General features: G+C 39.5%; 3 protein-coding genes and 1 non-coding gene across 4 annotated transcripts in view; all 4 read left to right on the top strand.

The window, feature by feature from the left end:
• The window catches only part of LOC118740651 (golgin subfamily A member 6-like protein 22), a gene marked incomplete at its 5' end in the record, with an annotated part of 500,945 nt that overhangs the window by 359,238 nt on the left and 121,112 nt on the right, over nucleotides 1-20,595 (top strand).
• Nucleotides 1-20,595, top strand: part of LOC118740648 — a 38,930-nt gene that overhangs the window by 4,425 nt on the left and 13,910 nt on the right. The gene's annotated exons all lie outside the window — the stretch shown is intronic.
• Nucleotides 261-20,553, top strand: LOC118741495 (sodium- and chloride-dependent glycine transporter 1-like). The gene is given in 14 exon segments (XM_036473497.1): nucleotides 261-305; nucleotides 360-480; nucleotides 5,756-5,784; nucleotides 6,076-6,134; nucleotides 6,136-6,180; nucleotides 6,272-6,434; nucleotides 14,522-14,578; nucleotides 14,650-14,731; nucleotides 14,734-14,771; nucleotides 14,842-15,175; nucleotides 15,257-15,408; nucleotides 15,494-15,622; nucleotides 19,888-20,088; nucleotides 20,164-20,553. Coding segments are annotated over 14 exon segments (1,761 nt in total). The 3' UTR covers nucleotides 20,470-20,553.
• Nucleotides 5,365-5,562, top strand: Trnay-gua. Its single transcript has 2 exons — nucleotides 5,365-5,401; nucleotides 5,527-5,562. It is a non-coding gene; the product is annotated as a tRNA-Tyr (tRNA).

The raw sequence follows: 20,595 nt of genomic DNA, 5'->3' as shown, positions 1-20,595 counted from the left end.
AAAACCGGCTAAATCTAGCCGGAAAACGGCTAAAATGGCAACGCTGTATATGACCCTATGATGCTCACAAATAGCGCCTGCTAACTCATACAACCGTACCGCCATTCATGCGGCGAGCGATCTTGTGGGAGCGTTGTAAATTACATGATTACTATTTAGAAAATTGGATGCTAAAAAACACCCAAACAAATGGACGGAGAGACGTTTGGGAAAGATACGCAGATTTGCTGTTAATTTGACTGACGTTGACTAAAAATTGCATGCTCGCCACGCTTTTGTCGCAGTTGTCGACGGACGGCGAACGTGTAATGAACTCGAGAAATCGTAAAATGCGCAATGCAACTGAAAAGAACTGAGAGCGCGATGCTAATCGTGGCCATTGGGGTTCGAAGACGGAATTTATGTTATCCTGCATAGGCTATGCTGTAGGCATTGGCAACGTATGGCGTTTTCCATACTTGTGCTATCGCAGTGGGGGAGGTGAGTGTGTGCGAGATAATGGGAAATAAAAAATCAAAAAAATTAAAAATAATGATAAAATAACATAAAATTTGGTGTTTTATTTAAATTCGGCCTCGAGGCCATCAAAGTTTAACAAAATAAATCATGATACAAAAAAGAAGGTAGTTCCATTGTCACTTTTTCTTCGCCATATTAACAACCTGACAATTAAGTAGATTGTGACATTTCGTGCTACCGTATGCAATATCTAAAATCCTCAAAATTTTATTATTAATTTTTTATTTATTTACAAACATATTGTTTTCTTAGAATCGAAATTCGAACTAGTAAAAGGTACTTTGTTGAGTACGGCTCGGTTATTTGTACAATAATTTTGGGTTGTTGTGTCACAAGACTTAACCCAAAGCAAAAAATTTTAACACACACGTGTTGTCAAACAATTAAACGTTAGTTTAAAGTAAAAATTTCAAGTTTTCAGATACAAATTTATGAATAAATTCGGTTTGAAATATGAACCTTCTTGTACAAATTACTGTGGTCAGCGTAACTGGAGTTGGACTGATGAGAATTAATTTTGTCCAAGCGCTGCCGAAATTTTACCCAATTTGTCAATGGGTCCGTACCTCCGTCTCCGCCCCCATCCCAAATAACCGAACATTTCCCTTTTTGTATTTTAAAGAGAATGCTCAATAAGTTGATAATTGTGTTTCTAGTTTTCATTCTAACAATAAATCACAAATTTTGTTTCACACCAACTCCAATATTGAGTAAAATATATTTTAATTTTATCCAAAGAAATAACGATATTGTCGAAATATACTAGAATTGGATAATACTCACTTCTCTGAAAGTCATGAGGCCTATGGGTCCCAAAGTAAATTCCATTTTCACGTTACTTGAAAGACATGGATAAAGACAATATCGAAATGTGTAATTTCAGTGTCCCAATTATATCAGAAACAATCTTATCCGATATAGAAAACTGTAATAGTCCTGGCTAGCTACATTGTGTAATAATCAGATGACATAATGACACTAAACAATTTTAAAATATGTTCACTAAAATTTTATTAATGTAAAAATAAAGATTTTGGCAAGTAGTTATCGAATTTAGTGTAAAATTTAAACGTTTTTAAGATAAGATATTAATTATTTTTAAAAGGTAAATATTAATACAACTATTTTATTTATACTCCCAAATTTAGGATTTAAAAACCCCTCTACCAAAAAACTTAAATTGGGTAACCCCGCTTCGATTTTTTTACAATTGAGCAATTGTCAAAAATCTCCTTTTTAATCAAAAAGTTGTTTATTGAAATTACCTTCTTTTTTGTATCATGAAATAAATTAAAGTAAATCAATATAAAAAAAACGAAAAGATAAAAAACTAAAAACTTAAAGTGTCCAAAAGGAGGTTTTATTTACATCAAAAGTATTGCCACGGAGAATTTTACGCAATGTGTGCAAAGCTTTTTATTTTAATTTTTTTCGCAAATTTCTTATAAAAAATATAGTTCATACTACAACAAAAAACATTAAAATAAATTTTCCAAACTTTGTGCAAAACTCAGGAAAATTCAATAAATTTGCATACAAATTTGCAACTTTCTAATAAGATATTTTAGAAACATTCTAGGTACTCAGTATTAAAGGAATTCTTTTTGCAGACGATGTTACTTTTTCATTCCATATAAAAAAATAAAAAATTGTTGAACATACATACATACATACTTTGTATGGAAGGAAGTCCGTGGGAAAAAGTGCTAAAAATCAATTTAAAAAAACCCCATAACAGAGCCTAACAAAATTCTAAGAGTCAGAAACTGATCTTCAAACTATTTGTTATTTCGTTCTAGCTTTGAATAGCCTAGCAAGGGAGGTTGTATCTTAACTACTAAAAAATAAAGCCAAGAAACGATCGAACAAGTGATAATTAAATCGGGTGCTTCATGGTAAAAAAATGGTAATAAGTAGTAACTTGATGGGAATGGTAATGGTGATGGTAATGGTAATAATGGGCGATAATGGTATTGGTAATGGTAATGGTATCTGTCTTCGTATTCGTGTTCGTCAAAGTCTTCGCCTCCGCATTCGTCTTCGGGTTCGCCTGCGTCTTCGTGTTCGGCTTTGTATTATTTTCTGCATTAGTCTTCGTCTTCGTGTTCTTCCTCGGGTTCGTATTTGTCTTCGCGTTCGTTTTCATATTCTTCGTCGTATTCTTTTTCGTGTTCACCCTCGCCTTCGTCTTTGTCCTCTTCTTTCGGTTCGTCTTCGTATTCGTCTTGGGGTTTAACTTCGGCTGTTCGTCTTCGCCTCAGCATTTCTCTTCGTGCTCGTCTTAAACTTCTACACAATATATTTTTTTACTATAAAAAAAAACTTAAATTCAGAAAATGAGATTTATTTATATTTACAAAATCTAATTTTCCAGAGCATTTTAAAGTTAGAAAATCAGAAAATTTTCAAGTAAACGGGCATAATACAAAACATTTAATCAGAATATATTTTTTTAACATTTGCTCCCTGTTTTTAAGAGATGCTGGATGCGAATATTTACAAATTTGGATATTCTTTCAGATGTATTCTTCTTTGATTAAAATCATTACATACTCTGAATTTCATCAAAATCGGATAACAAGCAACGCAATTAACTGGGTTTTACCATTATATTCAACAATTTTATTGAGCTTGAGGCCGCTTTTTAATGAAAACTATTGTGGAATAATTAACAATAATTTATAAATAGTATAATAATATATATATATATATAATAATAGTAGAAGTCATTAAAGTAAAAATACCCCTTTTGGAACGAATGCCAGTTTTAAAACGATATTATACATTTTTGTAAAAGATTTAAGCCGCCATGTGAACACACGTGAGTGCGATTTTCCTGCAGCATCGTGAGCACTTACAAAATTGTGCAATTATTGACCGTATCTGCGTCCGCATAATTGCGAAATGATTGATAAATTTCGTTATTTTTCTGAAAATTAATATTTTTATCATATAATTATAACACACTGGCGAATTCATGAATTTTCAAAATTTTCTAATTACTTAATATTCAATTTTTAATTGCAATTTTTTGTTGTATTTTCGAATCTGCACTATGTATTTTACATAGTTGAGGGCACAGCAAGTTTGAATATTTTCCCAGGTTTAGAAAATAACAAAAATTCCAAAATTTTGAATTTTATGAAATTATTAAATTTCTTGAGATTTCTTTTTTTAGGATAATTTCCAAAATTTCAAAGACTATCGAAATCTGGGAGATTCCAGAAATTTTGGTAAAATGAGAATATTTTGAAATGTACCAAATTATTGAGATTTTAGAAATTTTTATATTATCCAAAATTTTGAGAATTTTATTTATTCTGAAATCCATCCTAAACTGTTAAAATTTTTAACATCGCAAATTGTCGAAAAATTCTAATGTTCATGGTACTTGTGTATAAAACCTAGAAAATGCTTAGAATTCTAAAATATATTAAAATTTTGGAAAAATTCCAAAAATGTTCCACTTTTCTGAACATTTATTTTGTGCTTTGCCTACTTCAGTACATACTATTTTAGTATGTTATTCGTGATATATGTTGAAAAAATATTTCCTCCCGCCCCCTTCCCCCCCAAGAATTGCTGCTGGGTCCACCCCTGATCTTCTGAATTAGAGATCATCGAAATTATTTAGACAACAATAACTATTGAAAATGTCTTCTCATGCGGAGATACTTAAATTTTTTGATTAGTACTACTTTTTTACAGTAAAATTACTTCAATTGTTTAATGGTTTAGCCTCTTCACCATGCATCCACACACCTCTACATTATCACACCCACACATTCGCTGGTTCGCACATGCTTCAAGTATGCAAATTTTGTGTCGCACCATAATTGGTGCAATGGTTTTTATTTGCTTCTTCCTTTTACCGTAACAATTGCTATGAATTCATTGTCCGTGTGTATATATGTATATATACCTTTTTTATTAGGGTGGTCCAAAAATGCATGGGGAAAAGTAAAGTTGGAATTTTTGATTGTTCTACACCGGAAAAATTATACCCCAACTTTTTTGTTTTGAAATCAAAAAATATCTAGAGGTCGTTCAAAGAACACAAAGTTTTCCATGTTTTTTATATGGGGAAAAACGATTTTTCGTAGAAATGGTATAAAATTCGTTGCTTCTCTGCAGAAGGTTCCCTATAACAATACCCAATTGTTTATTTAACCATTTCTTCATAGTAACTATAATAGATAGGTCCCCAAAAAATGCAATGGGGCACCAATAAAAAATCTTTAGTATTAAGAAATGGTTAAATACCCAATTAGATATCATTATTAGAAGCCTCCTGAAGGGAACCAGAGTTTTCCGGTCGAAAAATATTTAATTTCAAGAATTCCATACCATTTCTACGAAAAGTTGTTTTTTCCGCATATAAAATACATGGAAAACTTTAAGAGCTTTGAACGACCTCTAAATATTTTTTGATAAAAAAAGTAGGGGTATACTTTTTTCGACATAAACCAATCCTAGGTGATGAGAGCATTGAAATTCCGACTTTACTTTTTTTTTTTTACTACCCTAATGTATATACATAAATGCAAGCTTTTATTGCTCTTGTCGGTTGCTTGTTGCTTTCACCAGTCTCGTATTCGATGCTATTTTTAGACCACAAATTCGCAAATAGATTTGCTTGCACTCTCAATCAGTGGCAATGGCTGTGTGTGAGTGTATAAAGCGAATTTCATGCTTTTTTGTGGCTGTTGGTATTCTTGTTATTGTTGCCTCGATGAGCCTTTCCTTGAATGCATTTACGATGCGCGCGCGCGTATACTCTCCCGCCCAGCTATAGTATAGCTGGCAAAATGTACAACATTGCTCATTTCCAGCCGGCACGCAACGCCTTCGATAGCTCAGTTGGTAGAGCGGTGGACTGTAGAAGTTTCAGTTGTTAAATAGAGTGGCTGTGTGGCGGAGCAATCGGACCCATAAGAGTAACATTTCCTTTGGGCAGATGATAACGTCTTGCATTGTCATATTCTACTGCAATCTTGATATGTTGAAATCCATAGGTCGCTGGTTCAAATCCGGCTCGAAGGAGACTTAATAATTTTTTTTTTTGTTTGGATTTTTATTTGACACATTTTTTCGGTAATGGTTTTTCTCTTTTTTTTTGCATAAAGTTGCTATGTTTTGTTTTAGTTTGTGAAAAACTTTTTATTTATTATAAATATTTTAGAAATGCAATTTTATTATTTTCAACAACTTTTTTTTCTTTTTTTATGCATTTTAGGCGCATTTTTGGTACCTTATCTACTAATAGGCATGTTTTATTCAACCATCACAAGCAAATAGCTAAATCTTGGTCAAATAAAACGAAATTAGCTTATTTCCTTTGTTAGCCTAATTTTGACTGCAAATAGTGTCAAAGTTAGTTTTTGCCTCTTTCTGATTGGCTGAAGGAGAAAATTTCTGATGCTGAATGGCAATGCCTCTTGCTCAATATACAAGCCAAGATAGCTTTTCATAAGCCAATATAATTATGTTGGGTAAGTCCTCCATACAAAATAAGCTAATAGCTTAAATTTCTGGACAAATAAAACACGGCTAATGTTGTTCTGTTGTGGCATTCCTTTATTTCTTATGGAAATTATAATGGGCCAATTTTCGCGTCGGCTGCATAGGCGAATTCCGATTGGCTCCCCTATTTAAAGGTATGTTTTTAATTTTACAAAGTATGTTTTCTCAATATTTATTTACCCATTTCTAATACTTATGCAAATCTCATTAAATTTTTCTTTCTTTTAAGCGCTGGTTTCGCCATAGTGATTGTGAATTTTATTTGCACTTGCTACTACTCTGTGATTATTGCCTATCCAATAATGTTTTTAAGTAAATTACTTTCTCATAAATTACCATGGATTGATTGTAAGAATGAGTGGAATACCGAATATTGTGTGGAGGTCTTAGAAGTGCTCAAAACCTAATTTGGTATTTAGTGGACTTTTTTGTTTGTTCTGCAAAAATATTAAATTAAATTTAGTAGCTATTTAAAATGCTAAATTTTTTTATGAATATGAAAATTACTTGAGTATAGACTCATATCTCTAATCCTTTTAATATAACAACGTGCAACAGTAAATTTTACACACAAAAAAAAATGAATATATTAGCGAAATTAAGGGCAATATATAGTAAAGCTGCGTATTCAGGTTTTCTCTCTAACGTCAGGATTTTTTTAAAGAAATTTGAAATTTTAAAGATATACCAACTAAAAAAATTATTTGAAAAATTCGGTGCAGTGTAGAATTACAATGTGGGTATCAAATAGCGTGATTGACTTGGTTTTTCCAAACCGGTTCCCACCGGTTTTTTTAATATCTATCATTTTGAATATTGAATAGACCGGATTTTTTTATTGGCCAAACCGGTCTTCTCATTTCATACAAATCTTGACCCTCAATAAAAGTTTTGAGTTTTTCGAAGTTTTCACGGCTTTTTCCAATTTAAGGGAAACCCTAAACGGATAGATCTACACTCTTACTCCAGCTCCGAGGAGGATTTTTTATGGCAGAAGTACACTCCGAGCTTTGAAATTGTCTGCCAAGGGGCGACAGCTATTTCAAAAATATCTTTTGATTTTGCTGGATCCAGAAATTGAACCACGGGTCTCCCGAGCGGCAGCAGGCACATCTAAGCACTCTGCTACGGCGGCAAAAGCACTACAGCTTTATTGTAATTTTTGGTCATGACTTCATACATTTCATGCATTCATGCGTTTTCGCTGTATGAAAACTATGTAAAATAAACCCGGCTTATCCGTTTTTTTCCTTAATTTCAAAATAGGGAACCGTTTTGTTTTTTTTTTTAATTGCAATTTTTCGAGTAACTCGAAAACCGGTTTTGGAAATAAGGCGAATAATCGAATAGCTTAGTATCAAATAAAAGAGAAAATTCTGTACAATAAAACTTTGTGGTGCATAATGACGAATGTTAAATAAAACATTAAATGTTTTTCTGTTTTATTTACATCCACACGGTCATCCGGTCGACCGGACAAAGCTAATAGTTCCTGAAGATGCCTTCAGACTGAGGGTGAGATATCGACCAAAATAAAACTAACAAGTAAATAAAACAGAAAAACATTTAGGGCCGTTTTCTCATCTAACCTTTAGTTTACCGGCCACTTTATCGTCTCGATATACGAGTTTTTGTTTTCTCATCAGCGCATTAATTTCTCGAATCGATAAACTGTTGCTCACCCGATGCAACCTTTAAAATTTGTACCCAACTTTAAATTTTGGTTTGGTTTTGGTTCATGAGTCAGATATATTAGATATTTCAACCAAGGTTTTGGCTTTTGCTAACAGTTCCTCTTGCTCTATATTTGCTTATGTCGCATTGCCAGCCTTTGAAATTTTATGACGAATGTAGTGAAGTTTCACTCCCGGAAATGTAGTGAAGTTTCACTATACGAAATAACAAATTAATTTTTACCGGCAAGGTAAGAAAACGAAAACACTTTAAAGTGAGGAACAATTTATCTGCCCTGTTAGTAAAGGCCACTTTACAGCTTACATTAGAAAACGGCCCTTAATGTTTTATTTAACATTCGGCCTATAGCTCAAAAATAAATTATTAAATTATACTGTGAGGACCAAATATCCCTTAGGAATTTGGCCCACACAAATACCCGCCATCAAAACAACCAACAACACAAGTCATAGCAACACTAGTCATGGCAACACCCGACAGCACCGTCGGTGCCATGACAACGCAACATCACACAGCAACATGTAGCTGCGCGACCACGCAACATCAAGCACACAGCCTATTAAAGATAAAACACAGCCAATCACCAGGCAGTCAGCACGAGACTGTGGTCGTGAACATACGGCTACTGGCAAGAAGTGACTTCATCTGCACCGGCTCGAGTGTCGGGCCTGATTCCACTTCTGCAACAGCTGCTGGTAAGGTGATTTCTTCTGCATCGGCTTGAGTGTCGGGCTGGACGTTACCTTCCCAGTGGCAGCGCCACAAGCTACACACGCTCTCACCACAGCCTCTCGTGGCACCGCGTACGGGCGACACCCGCTCGCCCGCAGTCAGCTCCGCCGTTAGCAGAGCGGCGTCAACAGCGCCACTAGAGCGACTCTCCGGCGCGAACAGAGCGCCGCCCAATGGCGCGAGTGGGACTATACTCTCCGGCGTCATTAGCGCGGTACTCTCCGGCGCGAATAGATCGCCACTTGTCGACGTCGCCAGAACGCCGCCCAGCGGCGCGAGTAAAACGTCTTTCCCGGCGCCACCAAAGTACCACTCATCGGTACGCCTCACCTGCATTGCTGAGAGCGCTACATCTCGACGCAACTGGAACGCTACTCTACGGAGCACTACACACCGGCGTCACCAGAGCGCTACTCACCAGCGTTGTTAGAACGCCATTCACCGGCAAGACCAGAGCGCAACCCACCTTGAAAGAGCGCTACATACCGACGCGGCCAGAACACCGATTATAGACGCCAGCAGCGCGCCACTCAGCGGCGTCAGCAGAGCGCTGCCCACCAGTACCAAATCACGCCACTAAAGCCTAACGGGCTCATAACGGGACAAGGAGCCGTTACGCAGTCACTGCAAGTGACGCTACCGAATGTTTCAAATTATTGTTTGTTATATGTTCTTTTATAGAGATTAGGAAAAATTGAGTAATAAATTACGGTTACCAGAGCCCCGAGTATACCCCAGCATTTTAGAAGAAGCATCGGGGCAAGAAAAAACGCTTCGTTACAATTGGCGCCCGAGTAGGGACCCTTGGTAGATCGTACGCGTGCAAAGGAAAAATTATTATATGTTTGATACGAGTAAAATGACGGAATCAGCGAACACTTTGTTGCTGGATAACTCTTGCAAGGAGCACCTGGTGTCTATCGCGCTCATCATGGACCAGATACGGAAGTGGTCAGTAACTTACGACGGTGGACGAGACCCACTAAACTTCGTGGAACGCTTAGAGGAGCTGGCCGAGATATACACGTTTAATCTAGACCTACTCCCAAGAATCATGCCCGAGCTACTACGTGACAAAGCCCTGCAATGGTACCGCAACAACAACGAGCACTGGAAGAGCTGGGACACTTTCAAGCAAGATTTTCTAAGCTTCTTCCTACCGGCCCGGTACTTCGAGCGCCTAGAGGATGACATACGGCAGCAAAGACAGCACACACGGCAAAAGTACAAGGACTACGTGCTCGCGATACAGAGCTTGATGCGCCGCGCCAGATACAGCAGGAAACAACAATTGGAAAGGATCTTTCGGAACAGTCACCCCGATTATTTATTATACATTCGACGACGAAACTTTAATACCCTGGCGACACTCCTCACACTCGCTGAAGAATACAAGGGCATTCTCGAAAACCAACGCCGAACGCCGGAAGCGCCCCGACGTGAAGTCGCGAGTCACGTTGTAGGAGATAACTCTGAAGCGCCGCCTACACGGTCGGGCAGATCACCTCATCAACATCCATCGGAGCGTTCGGCCAACGGCATCCAGTTCCACCGCTCAAGGCAGCGATGAACCTACAGCGCCATCAACCACCAACGACCCGGTCTAACCCAAGTAACGTATGCAGAAGGTATGGTCAAGAAGGACATTACGCTAGGAGATGCCGCAACGCGCGAAAGCTATTTTGCTGGAAATGCGGCCGAGCCGATGTGCGGACAGTAGAGTGCTGTCACCATCGCCAGGGGTACAACCGGACAGCTCCACCCAGGACAAAACGCGGTGAATTCGCAAAACCCAGGGCCGAAAACCCAGCGACCATGCGCCAGGAACATGGCCGGATCTACGCCCCAATACAACTTGGAGGGGAATTGGCGGAGGCCGTCATCGACACAGGCGCCTCGAAAAGTTTCGTGTCAGCCAACTTAGCGGAACGCATGATAAGCTCTGGGAACGGGGAGAAGATAATCATGGATATCGAGGTATTCATGGCCAATGGCACCATCAGCAGGATATTTGAAGCCGTAAGAGCTGAAGTTCGCATCGGAGAATCATGCCACCACGCAGTACTGAACGTCATGCCCGGCGCAGTTGATGATCTCATACTTGGCCTGGACGCGCTAGGCAGCATTGGAACGACGGTTTCCTGTGGCGGCCACCATATCGTTTTAACCAAAATACCTACACAGCATACCGTAGCGCGCATCACAGAGGGTAGCGGACCGCCGGTAACACCCAGAAATAGCTCACCGAACGGCGCGAAAAGTAAAAGTCTTAGGAAAATCAAGCACAAGCAACCGCCAGACGCATACCCACCGCTTGTACGGCCTCCACGCGCGCAATCAACGCACACAGCCGCCGCATGCCGTGCTGCAGCCATACGTGTGGTCAACGCATACACCGCAGTCGACGCGACACGCGCTGCCACGGCACACGCCGTCTCCGTTCACGGGACTAACGCGCAAGCAAGGCAACAAGCGTCCGTAGCCCATACAGAAGCCATCTCACGCGCCTCCGGCACCAGTTTCCGCCGCGCATGCAAATATCCCTGAGGAATTTGGCCCACACAAATACCCGCCATCAAAACAACCAACAACACAAGTCATAGCAACACGAGTCATGGCAACACCCGACAGCACCGTCGGTGCCATGACAACGCAACATCACACTGCAACATGTAGCTGCGCGACCACGCAACATCAAGCACACAGCCTATCAGGCTAACCTAATCTTCGCGGCTTGCTTTTTGATATGCACGCCGTCGAATTAGTTTTTTTGCGTCACCCGAAATTGGCTTGCGTGCGTTTGCATTTGATTTCATTGAGTGAAACGTCAAATCAAAATGTCACGAAGAACAAAAATTGGAAATTGAGTTAGCTTCATACGCACGCCGTTCAATTTCGGTTGGTCCCATACAAGTTGTATGGACATGAGAAACTTTTGACAGTAAATTGGCGGCGTGCGTGAATATTAGGTTAGCCTGTATTAAAGATAAAACACAGCCGATCAACAGGCAGTCAGCACGAGACTGTGGTCGTGAACATACGGCTACTGGCAAGAAGTGACTTCATCTGCACCGGCTCGAGTGTCGGGCTTGATTCCACTTTTGCAACAGCTGCTGGTAAGGTGATTTCTTCTGCATCGGCTTGAGTGTCGGGCTGGACGTCACCTTCCCAGTGGCAGCGCCACAAGCTACACACGCTCTCACCACAGCCTCTCGTGGCACCGCGTACGGGCGACACCCGCTCGCCCGGAGTCAGCTCCGCCGTTAGCAGAGCGGCGTCAACAGCGCCACTAGAGCGACTCTCCGGCGCGAACAGAGCGCCGCCCAACGGCGCGAGTGGGACTATACTCTCCGGCGTCATTAGCGCGGTACTCTCCGGCGCGAATAGAGCGCCATTTGTCGACGTCGCCAGAACGCCGCCCAGCGGCGCGAAGAAAACGTCACTCCCGGCGCCACCAAAGTACCACTCATTGGTACGCCTCACCTGCATCGCTGAGAGCGCTACATCTCGACGCAACTGGAAAACGCTACTCTCCGGAGCACTACACACCGGCGCCACCGGAGCACTATACACCGGCGTCACCAGAGCGCTACTCACCAGCGTTGTTAGAACGCCACTCACCGGCAAGACCAGAGCGCAACCCACCTTGCAAGAGCGCTACATACCGACGCGGCCAGAACACCGCTTATAGACGCCAGCAGCGCGCCACTCAGCGGCGTCAGCAGAGCGCTGCCTATCAGTACCAAAGTCACGCCACTAAAGCCTAACGGGCTCATAACGGGACAAGGAGCCGTTACGCAGTCACTGCAAGTGACGCTACCGAATGTTTCAAATTATTGTTTGTTATATGTTCTTTTATAGAGATTAAGAAAAATTGAGTAATAAATTACGGTTACCAGAGCCCCGAAACTACAAATTAATTGTAACGAACCCTGGAAGAAGCATCGGGGCAGGCAAAAACGCTTCGTTACAATACTAAACGGCCAATAACCAACACAATTATTTTTTTTTTTTAATTTTGTTCTTGTATAGCCTTGAAAATTTGCAATGTTTATTTTTGAAAAAATTTTATGTTAAGTACTGTATACACGCGACCACATCCTCGAATTTCGTCCTCCTAACTTAATTAGCTTAAAAAAATAAAATTAACTAAAAGCGCATTCTCGTACTTATAAACAAAAAAACTTCAAATTGCATCGAATGTTAAATAATGTTTGAATTCACCATATCTTTGAAATTTCAAGTCCTTTAAAAAAATCCTGACGTCAGAGTGAAAACCTAAAAACGCAGTTTTACTATATTTCACCCATCATTTAGTGAGTATATTGTGCATTTTGAATTTTTTTACAAGCTTTTATTTAACTTGCTCTGTATGTATGTATGTATATAAATTTGTTAGGAGCAACCTCTGCAATCAATTTTTAACCAACTTCCCGATGACCTAGAGACTTAAAACTTCACGTGACAATGTAGCACGAAAGTTGAGTTAATCCGTAGGTTACGGGACGTTAACCGGTTTTGGACCGAACCGGTTTTGAACCGGAAAACTGCTTTTTTATACAAACTAACTGAACCATTAACCGAACCGAAATTTTCCACAAATGTTGGATCCGAACCGACCCCGAACCACTTTTCATAAAGGTTTAAAGGTTCGTCTCAACCAATTTTCAATAGATAAATTTACCCCTTTTTTCGTTTTGTTAAATATGGTAATACATACCATGTTTGTTTACCATGTGCCTATATCAAATGTAATGGCAACCTATCTCATTTGATCAACTATTCAGCTACTGAACCAAATTCATTAGCTGATTGGATATGCTAAAGTATTTCAATTATTGAGAGTGGTAATGATAGTTTTCTTTATAGTAAAAATCGAGTCCGATATGTCAAATGTGCTCGAATGCGTGTTAAAATCTTGACATAAACAACGGAATGATTCGTTTAGTTCAAAACTAGTTTTGCGTGGCTTCAAAAACAGAGGTCAAAAGTATCTTGACACTCGACAGGGAATATTAAAATTTACCTCAGCCAGAAGGGCTGTGCTATTAATCAAGCCTGTCATTAATTTTACGGTAAGTATTATACCTAGCATTTCTCTACGACTTGCGAGTGTAGGCAAAATTATGAGCTTTAGACGACTAGCGTAAGGAAGGAGATTGTAGTCTTAATCCCAGTTAAAATCACACAATGCAAAAAGCAAGAATTGTTTTTGAACTGAATCAATCATTTCTGAATGAACTTGGTAGCGAGGATTACAGACAATAGATCCGTATTCTAGTATAGGTCTAACTGAAGTGGTAAAAAGAGCTTTTGTAACATAAGGATCTTTGAATTATTTTGACTATCGATTTACAAATGCAAAAACGCCTTTAGCTTTATTGACTGTAACATTAATATGATGGTTGAAATTGAGTTTGGAATCCATTGTGATACGAAGATCGACAAAATTGGATACCTGCTCCAGATTATAATTTGAACTGCCCTTCGAGAGAAACACATTACCTTACATTTTTTAAGGTTTAGTGGCATATAGTTTGCATTAGACCAACTAACCACGTTGCTTACATCCGCTTGTAACAAAGACCTTTCTTCGATACGTGTTATATTTTTTGTATTTCCGAACCGTTGAACCGAACCGAAACCCCGGTTCAAAGAGCAAAAAAAACCGCTTTGACAAACCAATCCAAAAATGGTTCGAACCGCTAAACCGAGCCGTCCAAATATTTCGCCCGGTTCACGTCCCTGGTTTTTACTATTAACTTATTTTGTTTTTTTTCCACCGAAAAATTGATAAGCTCGATAAATTAAATCACAAATTAATTTTATTCCTGATTTCATTCGTCGAACAAATAATAAATTTATATTATTAAGGATTTGATACAACCTTCAATTAATTTGATTATTGGTTTTGTTATTTGACTAATTGAAAATCACGCAATCTAAATAAAGAACCACATTGCTCTAATACTAAGGACCTTCTTTTCATTTATTCCATAATTTAAATACAAACGATTAAATGATTACATTTGCCCCTTTTCCATTATTTCAGTTAGGGAAACGTAATTTTACACACCATACCGGCTTTCGCACACCAGCCGATGAGTTTTTTCAGTGAGTATACTTTTTGCCGGTGTACGAAATTCCTGTATATATATTTTAATATTCTTTTTATTACAGCTCGAGATATTACAAGTTTCTGATAGTATAGAAGAATTGGGTGGCATCGTTTGGCCGCTATTTTATTGTCTGATCTTTGTGTGGCCCTCGTTTACGTTTGCATTATTCGTAGCATAAAAACCGTAAGTACGCACTAACGAATATCAGAACAAGTTCCCATCGTATATTAATTTATTTACTACATTTTATCAGGTCGGCAAAGTGGTTTACTTCACCGCGGTCTTTCCCTTCTTCATACTTTTCGTACTATTCATACGTGGCATTACCTTGCCTGGTGCAATGCGAGGTATTCTATTCTACATTAAGCCTGAGTGGTCACGCCTATTGGATCTGAAAGTTTGGGCTGATGCTGCCATACAAATTTTCTTTTCACTTGGCCCCGGTTGGGGTGGCATCGTCAATATGGCAAGTTTCAATAATTTTCGAAATAATGCCAGAGGTGATTCATTTATAATACCGATTGTAAATTGTGCCACCAGCATATTTGCGGGATTTGTAGTTTTCTCCGTGCTGGGTTTTTTATCACGTGCGTAATGCAGAATGCATTTTTTCTTGGAAAACATAAATGATTTATTGATAAAATGTGTTTTTTTTTCATTCATTGCAGATCAGTCAGGTATACCAGTCGGTACGGTGGCCACATCTGGTCCAGGTCTTGCATTTGTTACATATCCCCAAGCAATTGCTATGCTACCAGTGCCCCACCTATGGGCTGCGCTCTTCTTTTTCAATCTCTTTCTGCTTGGCTTGGATAGTGTGGTGAGTTTTTATTGCGCAATCTTTTTGCTTTATTAACATTTAAATATGCAGTTTGTTTATTTATATTAATCAAAATGTATTACAGTTTGTGCAAATTGAGGCCATTATATCGTCTGTCATCGATGAGGTACCAAAACTGCGCAAACATAAGGCACTCGTCACATTGGGATCAGTATTTATTATGTTTTTGATGTCAATTATAATGGTGACAAGGGTAAGTGTAACTAATTCAAGCATTTCAAAGATGAAAATACCAGCTGGTATTATTTTTTACTAGCATCCTACTCTCAAAGGTTTGTGACTAGAAGTGTACTGTAACTTGACCACGTGAGCTGATGTACCCAAAACCAATATCCTTAATTTTACCTCGATAGTGGTTGCAGATAATTAGTGGTTTTAGGTCGAATCATGACGTGGCAGTTCTGCATAAAGTGTCCGTTAGAGGTATCGACTTTGCCTGACTGAGGAAAGCTGCTGGAGTTGACAGCCTGCCAGCTGAGCTATACAAGTACGGCAGCGAGGAGCAGATAAGGTGCATGCATGAACTCTTATGTAGAATATGCTCAGATGAACGCATGCCCGACGATTGCAATTTAAGTATGCTGTGCCTAATCCACAATAAAAGGCGACCCGCCATCCGCGTCAACTACCGCGGGCAGTGATCGGACTTAAACAAAATTTGTGTGGTAGAATCTGGAAAAAAATGTGGTAGATTTCAAAAAAATGTGGTAGATCTCACGTTTTGGATCAAACTTTGTACAAAAATTTAAAAAATTCGGCAAGGTTTCACCTAAATTGCAAACATTTTAATTAGAATCTAAAAAAAAATTTAATTGTAGTATAATAGAATTCAAGATTGAAGTTCCTTGACAGTGTAAAGCAGTTCCTTCCATACCAAGATATTTTCCGAACATATTTTGAAAGATCTCTGCAACCTTGCGGAGTGCTGCCAGGTTTTCTTTTTATCACATACCCGATGTAGCGAACAATTGTGGCACGTTCCAGAAAGCGCTACTTCGGATTTTCCGATTTTGACAATTCTCAAGTAAAATTAAACAACGCTTAGAAACTTTAGATGCACTGAAATTTGCTAATATTTTCACAAAAATCGCCGTTTTTTAACAGCTTCGCTATTAATTCTTTTTATAAATCATATATTTTGCAACTTAACACAATAAAACCACGTTTCCTGTCGAAACATTGAGTATTGAGAAAGTTTACTATTTTACAGTTTATTTTATCCTCCTCTTAATATTAAGAAAATTATGTCGAGCAAAAATAAAACTACTCAAAAACGCAAATATGTGGTAGATGTCAGACCTTGTGTGGTAGATGTTCAAAAAAGTGGCAGATCTACCACAATGTGGTAGAAGTCCGATCACTGACCGCGGGATCAGCCTTCTAAACACAGGTTACAGGTCTTGTCCAGCGAATTGTGTGAAAGACTGAAGACCACCGTCAATGAACTCATTGGGCGTTATCAGTGTGGCTTTAGACTTGGAGAATCCACCATAGACCAGACCAGGTATTCACAATACGCCAAATCTTGGAAAAGACCCGCGAGAAAAAGATCGACACTCACCACCTATCTGTCGACTTCAAAGCCGTTTTCGATAGCACTAAAAGGAGTTGCCTATATGCCGCGATCTCTGAACTGACTCGGCTGCGTAAAATGACGTTGAGCAATACCACCAGCTCCGTCAGAGTTGGGAAAGACCTCTCCGAGCCGTTTGCTACCGAACGGGGTTTCAGACAGGGCGACCCTTGCATGTGATTTCTTTAATCTGATGTCAGAGAAGATAATAAGAGCTGCAGAGCTGCGGTCCAGTTCAGGAACATCTTTTTATTAGAGACTAGAATTCTTAACGTAAGCCGATGACATTGACATCATCGATAATAAGAACCGCGAAGTCTGTTCTGCCTTTTCCAAGTTGGATAAGGAAGCAAAGCGAATGGGTCTGGTGGTCAACGAGGACAAGACGAAGTATCTCCTGTCAACAAACAAACAGTCAGGGTATTCGCGTCTTGTAGAGCTGTAAAAGTAACGAAAATCTGGATACCCGTATGTATTCGTTACTAATGCAATCAACTCCTGTATCTTTCGTATCGTTGATTTACTCGTTACTTTTTATTCAAGTCTTGTACCTCACACGAATCATCGCTACGAATCTCCTAGCGTAAGGAAATGTCCATTCGTACATATGCATGCATGCACCTACATATACACGCAACACACTTTAGTATCGATACGAACAACAGTTTCGTTCCCGCACAATATGTTGTGTTGTATTGATTCACGTTAATGGTGCATATACGGAACATGCGAGTAACGAGATTATTATGTGAGTAACGATTCGGTACTTCGAGTCAGGGCTTGTATTCGTTACTCAGTATAATTTAGAGAAAGTGGAGAATTTCATTTACTTGGGAACCAGCATTAACACCGATAATAATGTCAGCATGGAAATTCAACGCAGAATCAGTCTTGCTAACAAGTGCTACTCTGGACTGAGACGGCAATTCAGGAGTAAAGTCCTCTTTCGACCTACGAAAACCACTCCTATAAGTCACTCATCATGCGGAAGATTTACGGGCCTTTTCGCGTTGGTTACGGCGAGTACCGCAGACGATGGAATGATGAGCTGTGTGAGCTTTACAACGCATAGACATAGTGCAGCGAATTAAAATACAGCGGCTCCGCTGGCTTGGCCATGTAGTTCGAATGGACTCCGACGCTCCAGCAAGTATTCAACTCGGAACCCGCTGGTGGTAGCAGAGGAATGGGGAGGCCCCCACTGTGATGGAAAGACCAAGTGGAGAAGGGCTTGGCTTCATTTGGCATTTCCAATTGGCGTCAGTTGGTCTAAACTCACACCACCACCTCTTCTCCATCCCCCGTTCACTCTCTCGCCAAACGAAACGTGGCCGGTTTTTTGAGCTTCTTACCTGGCAACCCTGAATACATAGAGGGGATGAAACCATACTCTGAGGAGAATCGTTTCTAGCTGTTTCCTTCACCTCCTCGACTCCCAACGAACTGTTTATATTTCTTCTACTCAACATAGTATGTGTTGTGCTTTCGATGAAGAGAATTATCAGCGGATCTAGCCCTTCAGCGACCATATCAGAGTAAATCGATTGTAAACTTGTAACTTACTTTGGCAAGTCCTTTTGACTTCAGATTAAGCGCTTGCTCTATACTCTCTAAAACCTCGTGCATAGCTGAATTAATCGATCAACAGTTGCGTAATCTGTAGACCGATAAGCCTCCCCTCCAGTACTACTGGAGTCAATCGCTACTTTTGGACCGCTACTGCACCGACTTCTAGGTAAGTAGCTACTCTATTAACGCATGGTAGTGCACATGGTAATGCAGAGTCGAAGCAATCGGAAGCACAATTGCGAAAAACTACGAAAGGGGGCACCCATAAATCAAGCAAGTAACTACTTTAGTAACCTTTGGTAGTGCAGAGAGAGTCGATGGTGACTATCGCTGAAATATGCGGCAAGTAGACGATCGGTAATCAACGTATTTTACTTGGTAGCTAACGATTCATCAGTCCTGTAGTCGGTCCACGTACCGCAGGGTCTTCATTGACACATACAACTTATTGTTTAAAACATTATTAAGATGTTAGATCTTTGATTAATTTAAAATTAATACGATTTGAGTCCCAGGCCACACTGACATTGCATTAAATGCATTAAACTGCATGGCTGATCAACTGGAGGGCCAGGACCACCTTGAGGTCATCACTCTTCACAGGGAGGGCAAAGCAGTGCCTTTGGCTGTGGACTGCTGCTATAAATATGCGCTTATAGTTCGCGAACGTTGGGCGAAAACGCTGGCATGCAAATATGGACCAGGTGTGGTCAAAGGAACTTCTAAATCTGAACCCACGCGGTACGACTTAATACAACTTCGCATTTCTATTGCCACAAATGAGTAGTAGATGACGATATTACCTTCTCATCTGCCCTGCATTGCGAGATTAAAATTAAACAATCTCGGCACGTATTCCACCCACACTCCCAAGAAGCTCCTTGGAATGGACATCGGCCCAACAAAGCTTAATTTTGGGCTTTTTCGAACCACTTTATGTGAATTATCTGCAGTTACCGTTCTAGAAAAAGTCTATTAAGTGGTAACAGAATGGATAACATAGGAAAAATCCCTCGCGGAGTTCGAATTTAGTGATGAGATAAAGAATAGTGTAGTCATAATCGGCGATTTAAGAATAAAATGAATACAAATGCTAGGTATAAGAGTATACCGACGGCTGAGTGTAAGATCGCTCTATCTCGGCAGCCCAAGCTTCGCGAATATGTATATTGATTTTTTATGTGTGTAAATTTGACTGTCGCACAGTGTTATAATATCAGAAATATTATCTACAAAATATTTACGTCATGCCATGTACTGTTTTCTAGCATATTCAATTCCATCTTATTCTTTCTTAAACTTCCTCTCTTTCGCAGGGTGGCATGTTCATACTACAACTCTTCGATTGGTATTCCGCTTCCGTTTCGGTAATACTCATTTGCGTGCTGGAAGTTGTGATGGTCGCCTGGATTTATGGGGTAGATAATTTCATCGACGATATTTACTTTATGATTGGAAAACGGCCAGGCATTGTGTGGAAATTCTGTTGGATGTATCTTACGCCGATTATATTAATTGTAAGCATAAATCGTGTGTTCCTCGTTTTACGTCGATACGTATATCATAACTGTTTCTCTTTAATCAATCAACAGGGCATGTTCTTCACCAGCATCATATTCAATCGAGACATAACCTATAACGGCATAATTTATCCACGTTGGGCCATATCACTTGGGTGGCTGAGCTGTTGCATCTCCATCGCCTGCATTCCTACATATATGATTTATGTGCTAATGCGTGGCAAAGGTTCGCTATTGGAGATTTTACGAAAGCAACTGCAAGCCAACGATTGGACACCAGCAAGTGAGGAGCATCGAATTGAATATGAGGAGTATCAGCGTACACGGAAATTGACGTGTGAATTGAATAATATGTATGAGAGTGGCAAGTGTGGCTAAAGTGCGGATGTGTAGATGTAAATATGTAGTTGATGTGCAGTATAGTAAAACATAAATGAGATTATTTTAAATAATATGCAAGCAAGTCCGTAAACAAAAAAATTAGGCAATTTTAAAGTACATACA

The sequence above is a fragment of the Rhagoletis pomonella genome, unplaced genomic scaffold (genome assembly GCF_013731165.1).
Source record: "Rhagoletis pomonella isolate Grant_MI unplaced genomic scaffold, Rhpom_1.0 Rhpom_scaffold_00006, whole genome shotgun sequence".
Lineage (NCBI taxonomy): Eukaryota > Metazoa > Arthropoda > Insecta > Diptera > Tephritidae > Rhagoletis > Rhagoletis pomonella.
The sequence above is the reverse complement of the archived record's forward strand: the minus strand, read 5'-3'. Positions and strand labels throughout refer to the sequence as shown.